Genomic DNA, 24,918 nt, shown 5'->3' on the forward strand with positions numbered 1-24,918 from the left:
GACTGTTTCATTTGTGCACCCCCCTCTCCAAACAAAACTTTCTAAGTTAAATTTGCTTTAGATTCATTTGATTTATAAGTAAAGATTTGATTTATAAGTAAAGATTCAGATTTATAAGTAAAGATTCAGATTTATAAGTAAAGATTAATTTGACTTATAAGTAAACCTACATCTTGCGACTTTTATATCCTCTGTACCAACACTGTATGATAAGAGTGGCTGATAATGTTTTGAGAAATGTATATCTGTGATGCCATCCTTTCATGTAACGCTGAATACACATGGCTGATATGTTCTGTTTTAATCTTAGTTTTCTTCTTTTACCCAGGAACATTCTTACACAAGCCTGTAATGGTTCAAATATATGATATATAATACTTTTAATTTAGGGAAAGTAAATGTTGTTTGTCAATACATGTATATCAGATTTTGATGAAATTTTGTTTGCATTTATAAGTTGTTAAACTGCATCTTATTATAGTGGAAATGATATTCTTGAAGATACATATTGTGCTTATGTAAAAAGGTATTGCTAACTAACATAGGTCTATAAATGCATAGAATGTGTTACAAAAGTGGCAAAAAAAAAATCCCTTTAAATTGCATATTTTAGAAAATTTAATTAAAATAATTTGTTATTGCTGAAAACATTTTCATTTTATTGATATGAAAATGTTAATGTTCACAATATTTTTGTCAACTAAATAACAATGTATGTTTCGTAATAAATTTCTCATATTTAGATGACAGCAAAGGGTTAATAAAAGTTATTCGCTCATTAACTATGTTGCTAGAAGTATTATAACAATGCAGTTTTTTTCTGAAAAAAAAATTAACCGTGTCATAAAATATAATTGCAAAACTAACCTGTATCACAATAATACTAGCTCTCATTTTAATATAGTTCCTTCTTTCAAAGATTGTTTTAAACCATCTCTGAACTCTAATAACTCTTTCCATAATGGCTACATGTAAGGCTTGATCCAATCTCTGTTTCTCTGTTTCTCTTAGAAATACCTAAAACATTTGTGAATTGTGAAATATCAAACGGAATTTTATGGGACTGTCATACAAGTGAGATTTAACGCTATAAAACCAGGTTCAATCCACTATTTTCTACATTTGAAAATGCCTGTACTAAGTGAGGAATATGACAGTTGTTGTCCATTCGTTTGATGTGTTTTATTATTTGATTTTGCCTTTTGATTAGGGACTTTCCGTTTTGAATTTTCCTCAGAGTTTAGTATTTTTGTGATTTTTACTTTTTTCTATTGTATAATGTGTCACTGAAAAAAAATGGTTTCAAATTTCAACAGGAAAACTTAAGTAGAGACTATTTCCTTAAAAATAAATCAACAAAGACCAAAATAAACAGTTTAAAATCAAGTAAAAAGGTATTGCTTGCTAAATTTCAGTAGTAAAATGACTTTGATAGAACTAAATAAGTTAATTTGAAAATGGAATATGTGCTCATTCTGTTTTTATCACAAGTAGAAGCCATCAAAAATGTTTTTTTTCTAAAATTTTCTGCATATGTCAGTAAATGTATATATAGGATATTTGTTTCTGTTGTTTTGACTTTTTGTCAGATATTCAGAATAATCTAGATTTATCCGTGTAGCGCATATAAAATTGTTGCCTGCTTACACCTAATATTCTTTTCATAACTTTATTACAAAAAGATAGACAGCCCCAAATACTAATAAAGATATGTGCCAGAAATTGACTTTTTAATATCATATATTAATAGTTATATGATAAAAAATATGACATGGCATATTAACAGAACATTTCTCGACAAAATTACCTTAGTTATTCCAATTTGATAATTCTCTTCCATAAATTCCATATGTTCTAAGAAGTCTTTTACATCATCTACAGAACTCAGTAATCCTTTAGGCAGTAATATCTTATACATTTGTATGAATTCCTGAAATAAAACACATCAATATAACACATTTGTCCCCCATCAATACCCCTTGCAAATTTAATGATCTGCAATTTAAAAAAAATCTTCTTTTTAAAGACATTCATAGAAATGTATTAAGAAATATTCCATGGGGCTTAAGGTTATTTGGATTTTACCATGAGTTGGCCTTTTATGCCAAATATTTCACCACTTGTAAAAAAGAGGTGCAATGTATTGGCATATTAGGTAAAATTCAAGCCTATGGTTTATTTGCAGTATATATTCTGTTTTTTATCTTTCTTCTTTTTTAATCTAAGCACTTTAATTCAGGGTTAAGTAAATCTGACCCAAAAAAGTAATTTTGCATATAAATATAATATCAAAAGTTTGAATCATAATGAATATGTGAACTAAGATTCAGCTTTACCTTGACCTTTTACCTGAGAATGTAATGGTTTCACACTTTCACATTTCCATGTTCATTTAAACCAAGAAACTAAGGTAAAAATTGTAATTTGGCATATGAACAAAATATTTCACATCATAATGAAAGTGCCTTAAGAGTTTCAAGTCAATGTGACCAGGACCTCATGGTGCACTAAATATCTAAATACTTTTTACCTGATATGAGATGAATGAAAAGAAACAGGCTAAAATATTAGACATACTCACAAACTAGAAAACATTATGCCCCCTACTATTGTAGGCAGGGCATAGAAATCTCATAAATAATTATACTAACATCAAATGTAAGTCGATGATTATATCCTGACTGTCTGATCTTGACTGTTGCCAACATTCCTGTATATCTCAACTGTCTGAGAACCAATACATCATCAAAAGTACACGGCAGCTATAAAACAGGAAGTAGGGAAAAAATTTAAAAATCAATTATTCAAAGTTCCTTCTATATACTTTCTTTTTAATTCATAAATTCATAAGAGTTTTTAAGATTGGTGATAGAAAACTACCCAGTGTTTCATAGTTAACCTGTATCAGTGTATAGCAAGAGGCTATAACCAGGTCAGTGTATAGCATAAGCCTTGTTCATACTTTTAAAATATCTATGGAATTGTTATTCTGCTATAATGTGAATGTACAGCAAATTTTGTTTGTATCACTTGTGCAAGTACTTTTGAGGCAACCAAATGAAACTAGCATTTAACTTACCTTAATTAACTATTAGGTCTTTGAGACTTTGTTGTTACAACAAAAGTAAGTCATTTTATCAAATAAAAGATATATATTACATGAAGGAATCAACTCAGTATTTCAAAAGAGATTCATGGATAATTGGGGACCACTCATTGTTTAAGGGAAGACCATTCTAAATTTCTTGTCAGTTCCTTACCTTGTCAGCATTAGATTTTATACATCTGATGAAGAATGGGTTAGCTTGTTGTAGTGTTGACATCAGTCTATTTAAAGACCATTGGAATTGAGCACTGACACTGGATTTCTGTTTCTTAGATGGATCTCTACCACTACCATACATAGTACGACGGGCTATATCTTTTAGAGTTTTTATGTCACTAAGCATCTGAAAAATAAAGCCATCAAATAAGTCTTTCATAGTCCTCTATTTGAGCAAATGTTCTGAGCTGTCCTAGTAAATGAAGTAATAATTCCTGGCAGCCAAGAGAAATTATTTATTTGCAAAATGTAAATCCTTCCCTAATAATCTTGTTTAGACCTAGTAAACCATGGTCGACATAAAGTATTTCTTTACTGAACTGAATGCAAGGAAATAGCTATTATCTTTTTTATGATTTACGGTGTAAATTATCTGATATCAAATTTTTAACATGGTTTTCAAACAGCACACAAATAAGTGATTAAGAGTATAGGTTGCACTTTGTAAATACAGCTGTTTCTCAAACCACGCCTCTTATGAGGAGATTTAGAATATTCATAGAAAATTATTTTTGCTTACATACATGTTCCCAGTTCTAATCTGTAGATTACATCTCAGACACAACTTGGGAAAGTTACCAGAAAATATACATGTTCATATTGTTTATATTGAAATCTATGGTAACCCTAGTCGAGGTAGGAATAGTTAAAAAAAATTAGTGTTAGTTTAAACTCCTAGAAGTTCGGGGCATATAAACGTTGAAAATATGCCGCACAATCCTATATTTTGACCTTTGAAAAAAATAGTAGTGCATATGAATTTTCCATTCTAGGATATGATTTTTTCAAAACTTCATAGTAAAAGTGGTACAGTTTTAGCCGTAAAGGGAGTTCCTATTGGAAAATGCATTGTCATTATTTACAAAAATGCAACCTATAGACACTTTTAGTCTACATCAAAACCAGAAATATATAACAGTCAATATCAAATTTTGGATAATGAACAGCTACTCAACATGTCTAATAAGATTGTTAAAAAAAATTAATTGTAACATTTTTCCTCAATCTTGTATAAAATAAATCATCATGCAAAAAAAAACACAATGTATAATTTTCATTTTTCTATCTAAGGTCACCATAATTATGTAAATTTATTTAGAGCCCAATGAAAACATATCTACAAATAAAGCATACAAAAACTTACTGTAGGTGGCTTTGACTTTGGTCGGAATGACTTGTTTTTCCTGTAACAGAGCAATGGAAAGCGAATAATTATAATATCTAATATCTTTGAAGTAATAACTAAACATGTATGCTCCAGTGTCAGTATTTTTTTTTTCATTTGTTAGGAAATTGTGTCAGAAAGCTTTATTAGGAACCATACTGCATCATGCTTTATCAAGTAAGAATTTTTTGGAATTGATTCTAAATGTTAATAAATTTTCATGTTTCTTTTAATCCATAATATCACATGCAGTTGAAAGCCATCATTTCAAGCACGGAAAACTTATTATGATTATTATTTTTCAGAAATGCATATATACTTATTTTCTCTGCTTAATTAATATCTTGTGTGTATATGTTTTTTATTCCTACGATAATTTCTTCAACATTCGACGATTATCATAAACATACTTTAAAATTCTCTCGGCTTTACGCATGAGAATATTTTCGTCTTTTGACAATCCTGGGCTTGTAAGACAAATTTTTCCACTTTGATCGTTGTCTAAGAAAGCATCGTCATCATCTGGATCAAAGCAACCGCTGTCTTCCTTTGTATTATTACATGCAGATTTATCATGCATTGGAGATTTGCTTCGTGCACTATACAGATAAAGTAATGCAAATTAAAAGAGGAAAAGACAACATGATGCAAAAAACAAACAGAAATATTAATAAAACCTTGTCCTGGTTAAAAATAAACAGTATTTTTGCAATACCACAGTCTAGATAAGGTTGCAATTTCACAGTTAGGTAGTCCCAATAGCAAAGATTTTCATTGAAATTAAGAAAAATTCCTATGTTTTGATCAAATCATGTCAATCATAAAGCTCTATTCAAATGCTGCACAAGTAAAAATGTTTATTTGTCAGAACAAGGTTTTATTGTATTTTGAAATAAAGCAAGAATTTATAATTTATGAAACATTTACATAACAAAACTTTAGCAATCAAAGAGCAATATTATACATACATGAACATTCTAAATCAATAAAGCACATTTATACAACACTATTACATTACATATATAGAGAATGTACGAGAACATCATAATGAAATCAAGAAACAAAGGCTGTAAATAAAGAAATGAATGTTGACAGATTCATTAATGCAAATGGGTTCTGAAAGTATAAGCTTAAACTTATAATTTGAATTCTAATCACTCATATTCAAATAAAATCTATTGCAATCCTACTGATTGATTTTCTATTTCAGTTATTTTTTTATGATTCACATTAATGAATGTACACATTTATTTCTATATGAACAGTTAACTACAGTAGACCTTATCGTTGTAAATAACTTGTTGCTGTGCTAAAGGGGCGGTATCTTGTGAACCAGAAAAGGAAACAGGAAAGTTTGAAGAGAGAGAGAGAGAGAGAGAGAGAGAGAGAGAGAGAGAGAGACAGAAGATAAATTAGGTGACTCTAACTCAATAATTTGTTCAATGGATTACTGAAAGAGGAAACTAGAAGTGGGCTATTCTGATTTGATCCACTGATGCACAATTTAACATAAAATTCACGTTTATCATGATGAGAAATTAGTTTTTAGTGGGTGGGTGGGTGGGTGGTAAAATAATTCTGACAAGCTAAATATAAGCAGTTTGTTTTGTTTTATACTTCATATCTTTTTTAAAGCAGCAAAAATCAATTCCAAAATTTAGTCACGTGTTATGTGTTATGGTTTTTTTTTTTGCAAGTTTTTAATTTCTAACTATGTTTAACCCATTCATAAATTAGATTGAACTGAACATGAGTTTTCACAGCACTTGAATCTCATCATAATTCAAAATTCCATGGTTTATTTTGTTAAAAAAAAATAAAAATACACGACTTTTCCCAAGTTTCAGGATCATTGGAATTCTGACCATTATCCCCAGCAAATTGTGAGCTTATAAAATATGTCTATTGCTAATTTTTATTGTAAAAATACTGATAAAATAACAAAAATAATTTAACAAAAATACAAAACTTAAAACCCATATGGTAATTAAAATTAAAATACATATGGTATTCACCAAGTCCCAAAATAAAATTGGCTGGAAATTATCTTAACTAAAGTATGGCACTATGGGATCCCAAAGTCAAAGAAAACATCAAGACTAGACAACCTGCATCACAAATGCAGGCGAAAGGAAAATTGTATGAAAATTCCAGTATATCTATAAATCCACAAAACAATGCTCAGAATCACAAGTAGATATGAACCAGAACCTACAACATTGTTCCCACAGCCATCCAAATACCACTTCATGCATCGGAAAACAATTTTATAACAACATTTCAACTTACTGAATTTTCCTTAAAACACTAGCAGTCTTAGCTATCTTCACAAATCTTTAAAGTACAAAAGTTACCAATGTGAAAATAAATGGTATTTCATTGGAAATTCTTCATTGTTAAATCATCTATTGAAAGATAATTTAACTTTATTTCATTTTTAATTAAAAAGAATAAATAAAATGATGATGGATATCTTCATTTTTGGTAATTTGTTGGCTGAACTAAGGAGGAAATACATGAGGGTAAAGAAATATAATTAAGTAAGTCACAATAAATATTTGATTATGACTTTTACTTATAAAGCAGAAAAATAAACACACTGCTGTAAAAAAACATTAAAGAAAATGAAAAGAATAACCTGCTTGAATACAAATTAATGTATCAAGTTAAACACAATTGCAAGACAAAGAATTATAAAAGGATCGTCTCATTTGTGAACTGCTTTTCCATTGAACCCTTCTTACATTTAGACAATTTTCTCATATTGTTTTCAGCACAAAGAAAGTAAATTTTGTCAAAAGGTGTATCATTAATTATTTTCAGTAATTGATAAACATATGGCATCATGTCATAAAAAGAATGATGAAGACAATATGATATTTAAATGTTCAACCTTTTAAATAAACTTGTTATTCCCATGTTGAGATGTTAAGGAACAAAGATTAACCAAAGTTAATACATTAATTACATAGTATGTTGAAGTCTTAACACAGACTGTAATACTGATTTTATAGTTTTTGCATTTAATTTAGTTTTTCATAAAGCTGTAACACTTATTCTTAAATTTTATTTTTTTCAATCCTGTAAAGTATTCCCTCAAATTCATCTAAACTGACAATTTTGTATTACTGGTGGATATTATATTGTTAATTTCCATATGCAGGTGCAACTTATTCATACCAAAATCTGGTACAGACAACCCGTAACTCATACGGCAGGAGAAACATTGAGCTTTTATCCAAACAGTGAAAAGCACTCTTAGACTTATATACACAATCTACATACTTAAAAAATGGACAAAAGCAAGGTGTCCAGTTTTCTTTCAAATTGAAGTAAACTGTATACACATTTCTATTTACAGTAGGATGGACAGGGAGAAAGATACTTAACTTTTCTAAAAGTGAAAAAAAGCTAAAATCATATTTTATCAGTGATCTGTGAAATGAGTATGTGAGCTGTAATACAATTACATGAATTACTAAGAGAAAAAAAAATACAAAAACTTAAGTGATAAAAGTGATATATACAGACTTACAAAGAATATATTCAAAGTTTACAAATATAATGAAGAAATGAATGCAACTCTATGTGACACGTTTAATTGAACACGTCCTACCTGAGCAAATTTTCACTTGGTATGAGAGAATCTGGAAGGGAATAATCAGATCCTCTTCTCTGTGAATTGGTATTTATCCTTAAATCTAAAATAAAGAATGGATAAACAAATTTCATTTGAAACATGTTCAACTTTGCAATATGAATCTGTCAAATTGAGGTTCATTGATTTTAAACTGAAAAATAATAGTCTGGTGATCCCATCTAAATTTGATGTCAATGAAACAGAAAAGATAATAGCAATTATATGTATTCTTCAAACAATTTTCTGTGGACAGGTATCAAGAAATATCAAATTGAAGCAACAAATGCAGTCATTTCAAGGTCTTTGACATGTATTATAATCATTCATGGATCCGTTCCACAAATTGATTGTATGCAAATTTGGATGTATCCCCCAATTATATAAACTCCTCCTTAAATAAACATTGCATATTATATATGAGAATAATGACTCTTAGGCAATAGAAGTTCCATTACCAATAAGTTAAAAAAAAAAGAGAACAAGTGGGTAGTATAAGATATTATTTTTCACCAAAATATTAATTTTGTAAGATGACCATATTTAAGTTGTGTTAATACTACATGTAAACAAGTATTCAGTAGTCATTAAAATACTAAATTACTAAGAGTACAATAAAACTAGTTAAAAAATATTTTGAAGAATTTTCATTATTATTTATAGATTGGAAATTATTGAGTTCATGCATAAAACTTACTAGGTAATTTGCAACAGCATCTACCTATACAAACAAAATATTTCTTATAAATATTCTATTCATACCCATCTTCTGCTTTCACTCACTCAGTGAAATTAACAATTTGTCATTTCATGACCAAAACTTTAATTTCGCAATTTTTTTTACTTTAATTTGCTAGAAGATATTTGAATCTTTTAAAAATCAGAGGAAAGACAAATAAATCTAGGCATAAAATTCATACTAATCTGACATATTTAATTTTTTAGCATTAATAAGACATTGACTCATATAGCCCTTTCATCGTGATGCATAGTTGAACTACCTTAAGGTAAAGAAATTTAACAATATTTACTATTAGAAGTTCTGTATCTATCCCCTGCAGCAGTAAAGGCAAACACACTTCTTATCAATGTTCTAATTATAGACCATCGTAGTAAGGCAACAGGGTCAATTCCTGAAAAAAATGCACATGAAAAATTCTAAACAATGTCCAGTCTGACATTCAAACAAACTACTGAATATATTCATTTCACTATAAAAGAAATGTGTCAGTGGCAATGGCCTAACCTAATTAATGTATTTTTGTAAAATGTTAGATGTATTTTCAAAAATAAAAACTGCTCTAGAAATTGGGAGTAAAATTCAGTTATGAAAAAACTGATCTTTATTCTCAATTTTTCAATAGCATAATTTCAATAGCATAATTTCACTACTAAACTAAAAAAATTGTGGTATATCATCATTGTATTCGACAGCTAAGTTTATCCTGTGTTTTTTTGTTTGTTTTGTTTGTTTTTTAGAAAGGGGGGGAGGGGGGCTTAGTGTGGTCATTCATAAGTTTCTGTGTAATTTTTTGAAGACTGTTGTATCTTTCATTTAGTCTTAGGATTGTTTATTCACTTAGTATTGTCTTATTTCATTGCTGGCTGCTAAAACGTCTGATGGCTTCAACTATTATGAAGTCGTTTTATACAAATCATTCACACAGAAGAACTGCTATGAAACATATTTGTTATGTGATCATCTCAAAATCTTTAATTTTTAAGACAAAACACTCTTGCGCTCTGTTTGTTTATGTTAATGTGACATTGTATGTTTCAAAGATGCTTTGTAATTAAAAGCAAGTAAGCACTGCCATTGATTTGTCAAGCTTTAGACTCGGATTACCTCATAAGGCATATGTTATAAATAAAATACCTTTTTTTGAAGGATTTTAACTTACCCATGACTTCTCTAACAAATGTGAGTGAACTGCTCTTCAATACACTCACTATTTCTGGTCTGATCTGGTCTCCATTTTTCTCTCGGAAATCCTGCAAAATCAATAAATTATTATTTCGGTTTTTGTATTTCTTCGAAATATCTAATAATTTAATGATTATGAGTAGACACATTCTGCTGCTCTACGATGACAATATCATCTACCAAGAATAGAGATTGATTACAACAAGGGCATGAAATATTTCCGGTTACGAGTTACACGTGGTGTTCAAGAACGCAAATCACGGTATGCAGTCACAAATTTCTGTGATTAGAAAACCGTTGATATTCTTATTTAGGCAATGACTTTCTGTCAGTAAATTTTCCAAAGCACAAGAATTGTGGAACACATAGTTACACAAAAGATGACTGAATAAAGAAACTGATACAAGCATGAACTGGTTACATTTATGATCTATATTGAGGGTTTTTTATATGACAAACAGAAAACACCCTCTGTCCCAATACCTTTAATAGATTTATTAAACAACTTCTTTTTTGTTAAGTTCATGTTTATTTTCATTGTTATTATATTTGCATCTTGCATAAGCACCAATCGTATTTTTTCCAACACCGAGTTAAAACTCATTTTATTCAGTACTAATTTAATATACTTGTGTATTCCAAATAATTATGACGTCAAATCTCATTTTATTCAGTACTCATTATACTTGTGTATTTCAAATAATTATGACTTCTTGAAAGGCTAAGCTGTTTATAAGGTGTCAAAGCAATAAAATATAATAGCCTTTTAAGATGTCATAATTATTTGGACTAAATACTTGTGATGCATACCAACGCACATTATTTTCATTTTATGGGGACTATAAACCATTGCTTAGAAAGCAAAATAAATAAGGTGTACATGAAGATAGTCCAACTGAAGAGAACATATCTCCATTTTTTTTCTGTTTACAATAAATAGATCTCTAAGGCGGCAATTACATGTAGAACAGTGGTTGCCAATCAGAGATATTTCAGAATTTTATTTTTTTTTATTTTTTATACATGTATGCATATACATGGTATAAGCTTATTATTACACTTGCATACTTGGGGAGTGAATTTTCTGCTCTCCCTTGACACTATTTGCAATTATGGTCTTGAGAAACAATGGTAATTGGTAGTCTGTCAGAAGGGCACGATAAATGGCTGACACGTGCAAAGAGAGAGCCATATGTATTGCAAGTTAAAGACACCCTTTAAGATTTTGAAAAAGAGTAGGCTATTGCCGCTACAAGGTAGCAACCGCAAAGTGAAAAGGGATTAATATAAGTTGCAATAACTTGTTTCCCAATTAATTCACTATAAATAAATGTTTAAACTAACCTAAACTAAAACTAAACACTTGCATATATCAAAAACATGTCACAAGAGGGTTTCATATGAAATAAAATATAAAAAATAAAATCCTCCTACCCGCCCCAATTTTTTCAAAGTTTGGATGAAAATCTACTAATTAATTTTAGTTGGCTTATTCTAATAAAACTATTTTAAATTACCAAGGTTTTTTTCCATAAAAATAAACATGGCACCTAGGGAAGGAAACTTGAAATCTTAACTCTGAGTGGGTGTCAAAATCATCTTGGTACAGTGAAAATGTAAATGAATTTATAAAATTGTCTCTTCAGGTGGTTATCCCATACTGATAGTGCCAACCTTTGTTGCCATATCTGAGAGAACAAATTTAGGGGCAAACTTTGTTATCTTGACCAAATCTAAAATAGCTAGCCCTGACCGAGGAATAAAAATACAAGCATATTGTATAGGTTAAGATTCAAAACCTATTAATTATGCCAATTACAAAGCTGAAATTCTATAATGTCAAAATTGTATCATTGTCACAGATAAATTAATTTCATAAGTAGATACTATACCTTGATTTGATATTTGACTTTGCCAGCATAATGTACAATAAAGAAAGCTTCTTCTTTGAGTTGTGGTACTTGATAATATGTGTAACTTTTGTTGTGGTGATTAAATTTAGTCAGTAAAGAAGTATTCGTAGCACCAGGAAAACTGAAAGAAACAAAATAATGTTGTCATGATTTTCTTTATATTATCTCATTATGTATTTTATTCTCACACTTATAAGTGTTGAGGTTGCATATATATGTGTAATTTATGTTATCATTAATTCTATGAATGGAATTAAATATTTAATGAAAATAATGAACAAGCTTTAAGTATTTCAAAAACTTCTTGAATTTTGTTCCTTAACTTATTTTTCAACTGCACTTTATATCTTTTCCTTTGTACATGCCAATTACTTGAATATTGTTAGTTTCAATATTTTTTAAATATATATAAGGTTTTCTGTAAAACAGTACTCCTAAACAGTATTGAGCTTGAGTACAAAAAGTAAATTTACCCTTCCGTAAAACAGAAGCTGAGTCTTACATAACTACCACTTACAGGTAATTAGGACCTAAAGGTTTATAAATGAGAGCTTCAGCTGTTATGAAATTTTCCTAAATTTCCAAATTATCATTTCATAAAATACTAACTTGCACTCTTCATCTAAGAGAGGGAAAAGTCCAGTTCCTCTCTTAGAAAATAATTCTAAACATCCAGTATTGTCTATAAACTCAATATTCTTCCACTGAATTCCTTCTTTTTTGTATTCCTCCTGAAAGTCATAAACACATATATTGTCAGATTTTTCTTTAAAATGGTATGGACTTATTTAATGTAGTTATTGACGAACCCCACACATATTTCATCTAGTCGGCCAAATGCTAAACTAACCCTTTCAGCCTTATCATAAACTAACCTAAGTGTATTTACTGTGTATTCATTTATTTTTGTGTGTGCCCATTTTCAGGGATTAAGGAAACTCTTTCATGGATGATTGATTTTCTGGTTTGGCCTGATTCGGCATTCAAGCCTATAGCAAATTTGTACCTTGTTGGACTTAAGTTTGAAATAGCCATGAAATCCATGAAAATTGGAATCCCTCGAACAATAATAAATCCATTGTACTCTCTTACATAACATGTTTAATCCTTATAATGATAAACCCAAACTTTGTTGGTTTTTTGTCTTTCAAATTTCACCAAGTATTACAATAAGGTGTATCACAGTCAGTGATCAAAGTATGTATATAGATTGATTGTTGTTTAACGCCACTTTCCACTTTTGTGGCAGTCTTGTTTTTATTGGTGGAGGAAGCTGGAGTACCGTGAGAGAACCAACAAGCTTTGGTAGGGCAAATGACAATCCTAGTCAATTAAGACTGGAGTCGAGTGCACTGGTACTATGCAGGTTGAACTGACAACCCCAGTGTTGACTGGCTAGTGATACAGTAGTTTGACTACTTAGACCATTAGGTCACTAAGGGTCCATCGTAAATATATAAGAACCTATATGACTACAGTGCAAACTAACCTGTTCAAATTTGAAGATATGTTGATTGAAGTAATACTGCAAATGTTCATTGGCGTAGTTTATACAGAACTGTTCAAAACTGTTCTTGGTGAAATCTTCAAATCCAAAAATATCTAATACTCCTATAGAATTACCCTGAAATAAGACATAATTATTGTTAGAATAGTATGAATTCATGGACTGCAATATCTAGAGAAAATTAGTTTCCATTTGTGCATATAATGTGAAGTAACATGTAAACCTATTTCCAGTACAAAGAGAAAAATATTGAGAGCTTAATTTTATTTTAATTACCATTAATTCACAAAATAGAGATAAAACATAAACTTGTCATTCAAGCAAAATTTCTCCAAAACATTCACATTCTTTTCACAATTTCTCATAATTTCGAGTCTATATATGTATGTTTTTTCTATTTCATTTCGCTATTTTTCATGATTATTTATTATTATCAGAAATAAACCATGAATTTATTACTATTATAGGGAGGGCAAAAATCATGCATAAATATTCAACAAAATTTATAATATTAGTCCTTTTCATACGTAGTAAAAATTTACATTTTTTTCTAAATCTATGAATTGAATCTGTGATTATAAAAATGTGTATGTTTTAAATGGGAAATGTGTATCAGCTTTCGTCTCCAAATGATACTAGCAGAAATAATGAAGTCCATGTTTTGGTTTGAGAATCATTCATATCAAAAATGTAAAAAAACAGGTACATAACTTGTATTCTGCATAAAAATTTGAATAGGCTGAATTCTGTCAAGCCATTTTCACGGAGTTGGGAATAACAAAGTGTGTCAAGTATGATGACCCAAGACATATCAAGGATGATAAAACAAGAAAACCAAAGTGATCCCTTAAGTATAATTTCAGCTTTGCTATAAGGCGACACAACAATCAATAAAAAAAAGGTATGCAATTACACTAGAAACCTTTCATAGTTTTCTTCCAAGTATCTTATCAACTGCTACTTAAAAATAATTTAGGTGTAAAAACAAAAAAAAACTTAATGCACTCAAGTTACACAAAGTTGGAGTTGATAGATGTTAACCTCACATACATATTTCATTTTCAAGGTATGTCCTAACTTTTAAAAGGCAAGATTTGAGTAAAAATGACTACAAACCAAAATTTCCAGTAATTGTGAATGTGTTTTAGTGTAAGCAGTTACTTTTTCTACATTAATTATTTAGTAAATTTCTGTTGAGGAATAAATGTTAACATAAAAAATATTTTAAAAACCTACATTCCTTGAAAAAAAAGGCATGTTATAGCTTAAATTTGCTGGTGTTTGGTAAATATTAGGTATCTAAATTGCATTTCAAATTTTTATATACATGTTTTAAGAATAAATTGTTTTCGACAATTACAAAAACTTCACAATGCAACATATAGATTTTCTGTGTATCTCATGCAAATCTTTCTGATTTAAATTTCAATAATGGTTGTACTGTAAATTTGAAAATAAAAAATACATCACACATAAAATGCATGCTCTCAATCAAACACACACATACACATAATTTCCTATTCATCTGGCTTTCCTTAATAATGCACATGGTTATTGCCAAAGCATCTACCTTAAAGTTTTATTTTAGAAGTAAAGACCTTCTTTTTTTTTTTTAATTTAGCCTAAGCATTAAATGTATAAAGCTCAAGTCGTAATGAACAAGTTTTGGAAATGCTTGCATCTAGAGTTTCACTAGTGTAAAATGTGTGTATCTAGGTTAATATGTGTATCTCCTTATATCATATACAAGTGATTATTGAATAATAACTGTTTTTCAAACATCTTTTCATTTTCTTAATTAAAAAAGATTAAAATGAAAATTTCTAAGACATTGAAACAAAAAAATCTGCCAACTTCCACCCATTTGTAGTACAGAACATTGAGTATGGTATCTGAATGTTGTAAAATTTGTTTTCACTAGATTTCCGCTCTTACAATTACAATATGTTGTAAACATCAGTATTGTATGGATTTGTTCATAAATCAATCAAATTCAGCTTGTTCTACAGATTTCTAAACTAAGAAGGTTTATTTCTAAACACTTTTAAATTTTTTTCAGCTTTCTTTTAATAATTCATCACTACGATTTAGTACAGACTTGATTGTATTATATGTTTTTATTTTAGTGAACAAAATAAGAAAATCATCCATTTTCACCTTAAACATAGAGTCAAGTGAAGTAACTCTAACTGAAATTATGTCATATCAAAAACCATCTACATGTATTGGGATAATAACTTGTACCAGGTATGTATACACATAAAAAGTTTTACACAGTAGTAAAATAAAATCAATTAGAAGTGGTATTCTTTCTATAACTATTTGAGAAGCTATGAATTACTTGTTTGAAAACCAGGCAGATGATATCAATTTGTTTAGTGTAGTTTAACTTACATGTGACAAAAAAAATACTTTTCTAAATATATGTTTGTCAATCTAATTTAATACTTTTTTTTTTAAACAAATCTGTGATTCAATTATTATTGATTCACTAATTTCAGTTTCACCAATAATAAAAAAAAAAGATCTTGGAATTTTGATAGGTGTAAAACTGAAGATAGGAACACATATATACATATGTATTTATTAAAAGAATAACAATATACTTTTTCATACATTCAATAAATAATGGGTATAACAAAGATTATATAAAGAAAATGGATATATTTTTATTTCAAATTGAAGAGGAATAAGAATAATAATTCACTGAAAATCTAAGTTTTAAACAATAACCATAAATAAGCATATATTCCAGTGAAAACAAATTTCATTTTACGCTTGAGTTCTTATAAACAAAGTAAATCAGATTCTACAACAGAAACTTAAATGTCTTGACCTTTGACTTCTTGTCTTGCAACATCTACACATTTTAAACAGGTCTAGATAAAATTTAACAAAACTGATAACTTGCAACAAAATATTGTAAGAAGTAAAACATTTGTACTAAAAAAAGTTCTTGTTTTAAAATTCCAATAGGGAACATACTTTATATTATTGTAACAATAAACCAATTTTTGAGACGTTCGGCCATCAGCCTTCTTCAGTTCTATATTTTTCTTCACAACTACATGGCTGACATTATTTTCTTTTTCAATCAACTAAAAAAAGTTGTTGAGTGCTGTGAAGCAGATATTAATTATCAGTTCTCTATTTTTTTCTTAACAAAAATACCTAAATTAATTAATTTATTATTAATTTTTTATCAAAAATCTCTCATTTTAATTCACCAAAGCTGGTAAAAGTTAAATGCAGTTTTAACAGAATTTCCTTCTTATAACATAAGACCCACAAATATTGCCTGGCAATGCATGGTATATGCATAATATGCATATACTAAGAGAAAGATGTATGAATAGAAGGTGTGCCTTATACTCACTTTTCTAGTCTGAAAAAGTATTCATAGTACCATAGTAAATCAATATAGAGAACTTTTTAAACCATAGAAAACACTTTTTTTTAAAAGTTTCTTTTTGAGATCAAATTGGATGTTCTGAAAACAATTCCCAATGTATCCGAAGGGCATCTACATATACCTTTCAACTTGTACAAGATTTTAGTTAACATGAAAAGTAGAGAAGATACCTCTACCAAAAGTTAAATAGAAGTTACATTAAAGAGAAGGCTTAATGGACCCAAAATCAAAATTTGTCCCTCTACCCCATTTTGCAAGTACCTTCCCTAGACCCAAAGTATGCAAAAATGAAACAGCCATCAAAAAATTCAAAAGTCTTTTCCAAAATTTCTTTGGAAAGTAATAATGAAATTAAAAAGTCTATTACTAAATAAAAAAATGCTCTCATATTTACAAATGTGATGTTAAAATCTTTACAAACATGCATTTTTGCAGGACAGACATTAAAGACAATGACAACACTACTAAGTTTCTTTTCCATTCAATTTTAGTGCATGAAGTGTGTTTCTTTGCTACCATGAGTTTATGAAAACCCTCAGTGAAATGTGCTATTTATAAATAATTTGTTGTTTTAACATACAACAGAAATTGAACTCACTACTTTATAAGTTGGGCCTGTATACTGAAACCAGAAATATATATAGTTTTTTTGTACTGTATCTTTATATTTCTAATTTGATATAAACAAACTATGCTCAGATTTTTTAACAATATTGGCTGTCCTGAAAGCATGCATGACCTGTATTCTCTTTTACAGAAAAATTAAGAATCTCTTTATTCAAATGAGCTCATTATATTAATATTACAGTATTTTCATTTCATTTTGTTTTCAGACGTGGGATTGACTGGAAAACAATGGTAGTGAATTATGTAGGATAGGGACTTATAGAGGAAAGGGAATTTCAAATTCTGAAGGATGGTGTATAACAAAATGCAAGAAAACCCCATAAAAGAATAACCAATCTTTTGAACATGGAAAAAATTACCATGGTACTTATTTTACAAATTATTTCACTGATATTTATGTTTTACTTATTCAAAATTAATCTAAACTACTTAAGCTACTCATTTAATCCTAAAGATTATGATAATTTGTTTACAATTCCTTTTTTACCTGATGATCACTGTGATGTCGTTTTGCTAACAGAGCCTGGTTCACTTTCAGAACAATCCAGTCAAACAGGGCACCATACAAACATTTTGCCATGGCATCTCTGGTAGCTATTGCCTGAAATCAGATATTAAGTATCACCTATTATTAGAAAGCAATACAAATGTTCATGTCTTTTATGAATTTTTCAATAAGAGGTTACAATTTCAATTAGAAGTCGTATTCTTTCTATAACTATTTGAGAAGATATGAATTACTTGTTTGAAAACCAGGCAGATGATATCAATTTGTTTAGTGTAGTTTAACTTATATGTGACAAACAAATACTTTTCTAAATATATGCTTGTCAATCTAATTTATTACTTTTTTTTTTAAAACAAATCTGTGATTCACTAATTTCAGTTTCATCAATAATAAAAATATGATCTCCAAAATATAATCATGTTGAAATGTTGAAATTAGTGTTTTGGAGCAATGAAAATAAAAGCCTGTAGTTACTCCTGATGATAAACACTTACATCCTCCATTTTATAATTCATGACCACTGTCTCATCTCCTGCTGTAGCTCTTTTCTGGGTCAAGGCATCTACTAATGTCTTCTCCTTGACCTGAAAATAGAAACAATTTCAATAGGAAATTGAGTAAGAAGTTTTTTAAACAGGATTAGCTCACAAAGTTACAGATCACAAATCAGGTTACAGAAATGTATTCTGGTTATAATACTTTAGTCGTTAAAATCAAAAGTAAATGAAATGCCAAAATGAATTACCTAGTCAAAAGCCTGTAATTCAGTGGTTGTTGTTTGTTGCTGTATATCATATTTGTTTTTTGTTTTGTACATCAATCAGGCAGTTGTTGTTTTCTCGTACGAATAGTTTTACATTTGTCATTTCCATGCCTTTTATAACTTACTAAGCAGCATTGGTTTTGCTTAATTTTGAAGACTGTAGGATGACCTATAGTTGCTTATTTCTATGTCATCTGGCCTGGAAGGCATAAAACTTTGCTCAGTGCTCGGAGTACAAAAATCATGCTCAAAACATGAAATCCAGCAATTTGATTGGTTGATTTTCGAGTCTGAGTACAAAAATCATGCTCGAAAGTTTTATGACCGTGAGGCCAGGTCTCTGGTGGAGAATTGTCTCATTGGCAACCATACTGCATCTTATTATTCTTATGTTATGTAAACCAATTATGAAATTATAGCTAATAAAGTTGGTATACTATGATTAAATATAGCGGGTAAAACTATTTTTACTGTAACTTCTATAATGACTATTTACCTTTAGGAGACTTGAAATAATTTGTACGACAGATTCTGTTTTCACTGTGACAGATTCATCATGATGTTGATCACCTTTCTATAATGAAAAAAGAAATTTCATAAGTTTTTATTGCATAATTAACATAGAGATTAAGGGAGTTGGCTTCTCAGTTTCAAAATAATAAACTTTTAAAAAATAATAAAAATTTTATAAGAGACTAACAGACAGTTTATCATTATACATGTAAAAGAATTTTATAAAGGAAAATTGGGGTCACCGGGCAAAATTTGTTAAGGCATTCAGATGTTTAAAACCAGAGAATTTCGAAAATTTGACCCAATTGTCAAAACATGACAAGCGAGCTTCCTTATGCATAACATGCAAAATGTATAAATGTCATTGAAAAAAAGTTTGTTTAAATGGAAGAACTCTCAATACATTTATAAAGAGAATACTGTGAATTCTGAATAAATGCCAACAGTCCATTCTCACGACTAAGAAATGTTGCAGGCCAACAAAATAAGATGCTACAATAATAACAGTGTAATGAAAACAATTATAGATTTAATATATAAATGAACCATACACTTTACATTAAATAAACTCATCATAGATACCAGGACTAAATTTTGTATATACGCCAGGCACGCGTTTCGTCTACAAAAGACTCATCAGTGATGCTCGAATCCAAAAAAGTTAAAAAGGCCAAATAAAGTATGAATTTGAAGAGCATTGAAGACCAAAATTCCTAAAAGTTTTGCCAGGAGATTAAGGTAATCTATGCCTGAGGTAGAAAAGCCTTAGTATTTCAAAAGTTTTAAATTTTGTAAACAGTTAATTCATAAATATAACCATATCAATGATAATTCATGTCAGCACAAAACGTGCTGACTACTGGTAAAGAGTTACTAAAATCTCTCATTATCTGGATGGGAATTTTCTCACCTTTTTGAACTCTACATTTCCAAGCAAAAGAACAGCTGATAACACAGAAAATATTCTGAAAATAAAAATATTCATTAATTAAAAATATTACAACCCAGGCAAGAAAAAGCTATTTTATATCCATTACACACATGTTTAAAAAAGCTAAGTATTTTTTTCATTTGTTAAATTGACAATGTTTTTTATCATGTCTTGTTTTTTTGTCAGAGATTTTAGAGGTAAATTTGTGATGTTTACTTTTTTAGGACAAGTAAAATTACCTTTTCTGTGTAACTGCTGAAAATCCCACCATTTCCATAGATTGTTTTAACCTTTCAAATTCATATTTTTCATCTACTCTTTCTTCTTCAAAACCATCCAATATAAAACATTCACTCTACAATAGAAAACATTCACTCTACAATAGAAAACATTCACTCTACAATAGAAAACATTGGTTTAAATGCCTCAAGTTGCTACAGAAAAGTAATAAGCCCATAAGAGAACAAGATCTTATAGCTGTTGTGCTAAGCATACCCTACTTGTAATTCAAACATGTCAAACTTTCATATATTTTTTTCTCATTATCAGAATCTCTGTAAATAATATACTATATTGTATTTTAAAATGCCAGATTGTGAAATCTAAGATACATTTATTTACACAAGTGTTGTTTTTGTTGTTTTTTACTTCGGTCTGACAAAAATTGAATTAAATGTATTGCATTTTTTTTCTATCAAAATTGTGTTAATTCTATTGACAAAAGAAAAGTATGATATATTCTGCTGTAACTATGACATCATGAACACGTAAATATTTACATAATTGATTCAAAATGACCAATTAGAGAAAGTTGTTGAATATGGTATGATTTGGTACCATCTTTTTTAAATTTTACTTTCTAGCCTGAAGTTAACAATACGGTGGAAAATATCAAATGATCAGCAATCCAATTTGAACTAACCTGTTTCAAATAAGTATAATCCTGTGGCTCCAGTAGATGTAATGTTTCTCTCTCTTCTTCATCAGATCCAGCCAGGAGATAATAGAACACATGGTAATTTCTACAACAAAAACACCGTATTTTGACTGTTCAGTTTAGTAAAGAGCCTAGAATTTATACAAATTATTTCACTTTAGGTTAATTTTTATATTATATTATAATCTCATTTATAAGAAAAAAATAAAAAATAACCAAATTCTTATTAACTGATTAAAAGCATATTACCATTTTATGGTAAAGATATACAAGAGAACTATAGCTGTATCATTTGTGTAACAGTCAGAACAGTCACTGAACCATGAACATGAGGTCAACGACAATGAACATATGACAGACAGAAACATTGTAACATAAGTATCTGTATACAAGGTATGAAGCATCTAGGTATTCTGCCTTAAATATAAAGCTGTATGCAAACAGTGGTACCACGTCACTGTCAGATTGTAATCACTGTATTGCATTCTGTGGCTTTTGTGTCAGTCAAATAATAATAATAAATACTTCATACTGACATGTAATGATGTATACAGTTAAAAAAAATTTGAAGCTAATCCAGATACATTTCAAATCAAACAAATGCTGAATTTTGTCTTTGAAATACGTGTTTGTAACAAATTATGACCATGATCAAAGGTACTAAATAAAATGTTGGGTTTTTTTTGTGTGTGAATTTTCATGATACAGCTGCATGCATATGAATTTCCATGTTGATATATAATTTTTTGCCATATTTTTGACAAAATAAAACTATTCTTTCTTATTTTAGTGATTTATTTTACTAAAAGATAATGTAGTTTCAATAAACTTTTAAGAACATTTTTTTTAAAGTAATTGTCAACGTAATTTTTTTCTTTGCATTAATGAAGGATATGAAACTATAAATTCCTTCAGTATTGGATACCAACTTACCTTTCATTTTTTGCTTGACTGACGATTCGTGATTTTTCCAAAAGATATTTCTCCACAATTGCCCTGTAAAAGATGAAGCATTGACTTAGTTACAGTAATGTAATTTGGAAAGACTTAATTCATTAAAAAAAAGGTGCATTAATAGACACCAAACAAACATGCTGTTGTTTCTCAGCATTTTATCATCCTGAATATGTAATATTTGCCACTGGATCAATCAATTTTATCAAGTTTATATAATGTCTTATGGATTATTCAACCTTTTTACTTCTCTTTTCTTATCCCTACTTTGAAACAAGAATGTGGCCAGAGTACACAGATGTCCCACTTGCATTATCATTTTCTAAGTTAAGTGGAAATTGTGGTCAAAACTTTAATTTGTCATTAAAACAAGAAAGATCTTATCATGGGGAACACAATTCAACACATGTATGTACTACCTTCAATTCGATTGGACTTCAACTTCATCAAAACTACCTTGACCAAAAAACTTTAACCTGAAGCAGGACAGACAGACAAACAGACAGACAAAAAGAGACCGGAAAACATAATTCCCTTCGGTTGGTCATAAAAACAAAAATTATCTTTTAATATGATGTCAGAATTAAAAAAAAAAAATTGGATAAGAGATGACAACAACTTAACTGAAGTAAAAATAAATTTTGGCATTTTTCAGAGTTTTTGCTCTGATGTTGCTTTATCTTCAGTTATGTGTTTAATAAAATTTTGTTTGTTTTTTTGGTAATAGTGTTCTTCTTTATCCCTCCTTTAAATTATAATTTTATTTACCCCAGCCAGCTTTTGTTTTTCAAAAGAAAAATTTGCAAAAAAATAAAGCAGTATAAATCTCTGATAACTTATAGTTTTCAAGTTTGGCAATAAACCAACACAAAGATATTGATGCAATATGAGATTTAGGAATTCTTTCTGCAGGCTGTGCAGGGTACTAATAATTTCTCATGGATTTTAGGAGTAAAGTTAACCATACAACTTCAAACAAAATTAATATTTCTAGAATTTAAAACAAAAATAACAACCTAACAACTAAGTTTTCACAAAAATTGGAAAGTATGAAAATAAATGAATCAAAGTTATATGTACTAATCCTGTTACATAAAAACAATGGTTTAAAACTATTGTACAAATACCCATTATAGACTGAAAGACCATATTCATGATTTGTATTGATCCCTAAAGTTTTAATGCACTTTTGTGAATAAAGACTCTTTCAATTCTTTGAGAAAACTGGTACACCAATTCCCTGACAAAGTTGAAACCACTGTGCACTGAATCATCAAGTTTACTTAATGCTTTGTCATACATCCCCCTCATGTACTAAAACATATAAATTATCTCAAATTAATTGACATACAGTGGGGTTTTTTTTAAATTTCTAATACATTAATAAAGTGATTTATTTGTATTGTTTATACTACTGATTTCTGTAAAACTTCTAAAAACAATCAAATTTATTTTCCTCACCAAATAACCTTAAACAACAGGGATAACATGGATAAGGATACACAGAGATTTTACACTACTTTCTTCCTGTAAACCTGTTCTACATTTTTTCATACATTTAATGATTTTATTGTCAATCTGACCTTTTTTTTTTGTCATTTGAAACATTATTTGCAGATAGTTTACATATAAATTTAAGGTTTACAAAGTGTACATAATTGTGATTTTAACATGCAAATTTAAAGTTTACACAACGAGATTATCCATAGTAAGGATGTTATGTCTTACAACATCCTCGTAAAGGTAAACTCTTCCTTAAAGAAAAATCACACAGAGTATGAATGCAAAAAAAGATACCTTAAAATGTATAATTAGACAATGAGCTAACCTTATCGTTGTTTTTCTAAAGTTTGAACATGTAAGTTGTCTAACCTCCTATGTTGCACATTGTTTTAGTTACATAATTAATCTGCTTGATAATAGGGTACACCGTGGCAAATACTGGTATCCTGATCTATACAAATCTCTATTATATATTATCAGACATTTTTTTATACAATTCCATTTGTGGTCCAAACACCCCCACCCAAACCATATGATATTTGACTATCTCTTCCACAAAATGTTAAGAATGAACATGAATACACACAGATTCAATTATATATAACCGAATAATTTAGTCCCCACTACAAAATTTTGGATTGATTGTGAGCTTGCAGAATTTATTTTGTTTACCAACAATGTAAAAATTCACCTCAAACTTGGAGCAACTCTAAAACTCTAGTACATTTTTCAGTGAAGAAAAACATTTTGTTCTATTTTTGTTTTGTAATGTATACAAATAAATAAAAATTTATAAATTTGTGCACTATAAAATATCATGTAAGTTGAAATATAAGCATATATGTACATATATTATTGATTATGAAATAAAATCCTTAGTACAAATATACCTACCCATGAACCATTCCATTTTCTTTGTAATTGACTTGTACAAACTTGCCAAATCTGCTGGAGTTATTATTGTGTACTGTCTTAGCATTACCAAAAGCCTGAAATAAATTCAAATACAATGTTAGCCAAAGTCTGGTTATGTTACTTTTTATTTGGGTTACTTTGCTTCCTGACATCGCAGAGTTAGGTTTTCTGTAACTATGTTTTTTTGTTAGAAAGTGAGTTCACAGATTATATTTTTGAACCCCATGTTATGTACATGTAGCAAACAGGTACTAATGTATTACTGCCTAACTTGACAAAACACATTTTACTTCACAACTTCCCACTATATTTTGTGTTTTCAATGTTGTATGAATATATACTCCTCAGACCTGATCCACAAGGACTGTGGATTCTTTAATATTTGTT

General features: G+C 29.1%; 1 protein-coding gene across 1 annotated transcript in view; it reads right to left on the reverse strand.

Moving 5' to 3' along the window:
- Nucleotides 1-24,918, reverse strand: part of LOC143073000 (unconventional myosin-IXb-like) — an 85,792-nt gene that overhangs the window by 41,371 nt on the left and 19,503 nt on the right. Inside the window, exons 3-26 of the mRNA XM_076248206.1 lie at nt 24,511-24,605; nt 22,093-22,155; nt 21,145-21,244; nt 20,462-20,577; nt 20,202-20,256; nt 19,275-19,352; nt 18,510-18,599; nt 17,995-18,108; nt 17,479-17,502; nt 13,451-13,585; nt 12,571-12,692; nt 11,941-12,082; nt 10,026-10,116; nt 9,156-9,257; nt 8,822-8,845; nt 8,104-8,188; nt 6,777-6,821; nt 4,898-5,086; nt 4,467-4,506; nt 3,261-3,449; nt 2,652-2,762; nt 1,808-1,930; nt 868-1,017; nt 171-346 (exon numbers count right to left, since the gene is read on the reverse strand). Of these exons, the coding sequence (XP_076104321.1) occupies nt 171-346; nt 868-1,017; nt 1,808-1,930; nt 2,652-2,762; nt 3,261-3,449; nt 4,467-4,506; nt 4,898-5,086; nt 6,777-6,821; nt 8,104-8,188; nt 8,822-8,845; nt 9,156-9,257; nt 10,026-10,116; nt 11,941-12,082; nt 12,571-12,692; nt 13,451-13,585; nt 17,479-17,502; nt 17,995-18,108; nt 18,510-18,599; nt 19,275-19,352; nt 20,202-20,256; nt 20,462-20,577; nt 21,145-21,244; nt 22,093-22,155; nt 24,511-24,605 (2,459 nt within the window). The remainder of the gene's footprint in view (nt 1-170; nt 347-867; nt 1,018-1,807; nt 1,931-2,651; nt 2,763-3,260; nt 3,450-4,466; nt 4,507-4,897; nt 5,087-6,776; nt 6,822-8,103; nt 8,189-8,821; nt 8,846-9,155; nt 9,258-10,025; nt 10,117-11,940; nt 12,083-12,570; nt 12,693-13,450; nt 13,586-17,478; nt 17,503-17,994; nt 18,109-18,509; nt 18,600-19,274; nt 19,353-20,201; nt 20,257-20,461; nt 20,578-21,144; nt 21,245-22,092; nt 22,156-24,510; nt 24,606-24,918) is intronic.

The sequence above is a fragment of the Mytilus galloprovincialis genome, chromosome 4, assembly GCF_965363235.1.
Source record: "Mytilus galloprovincialis chromosome 4, xbMytGall1.hap1.1, whole genome shotgun sequence".
Lineage (NCBI taxonomy): Eukaryota > Metazoa > Mollusca > Bivalvia > Mytilida > Mytilidae > Mytilus > Mytilus galloprovincialis.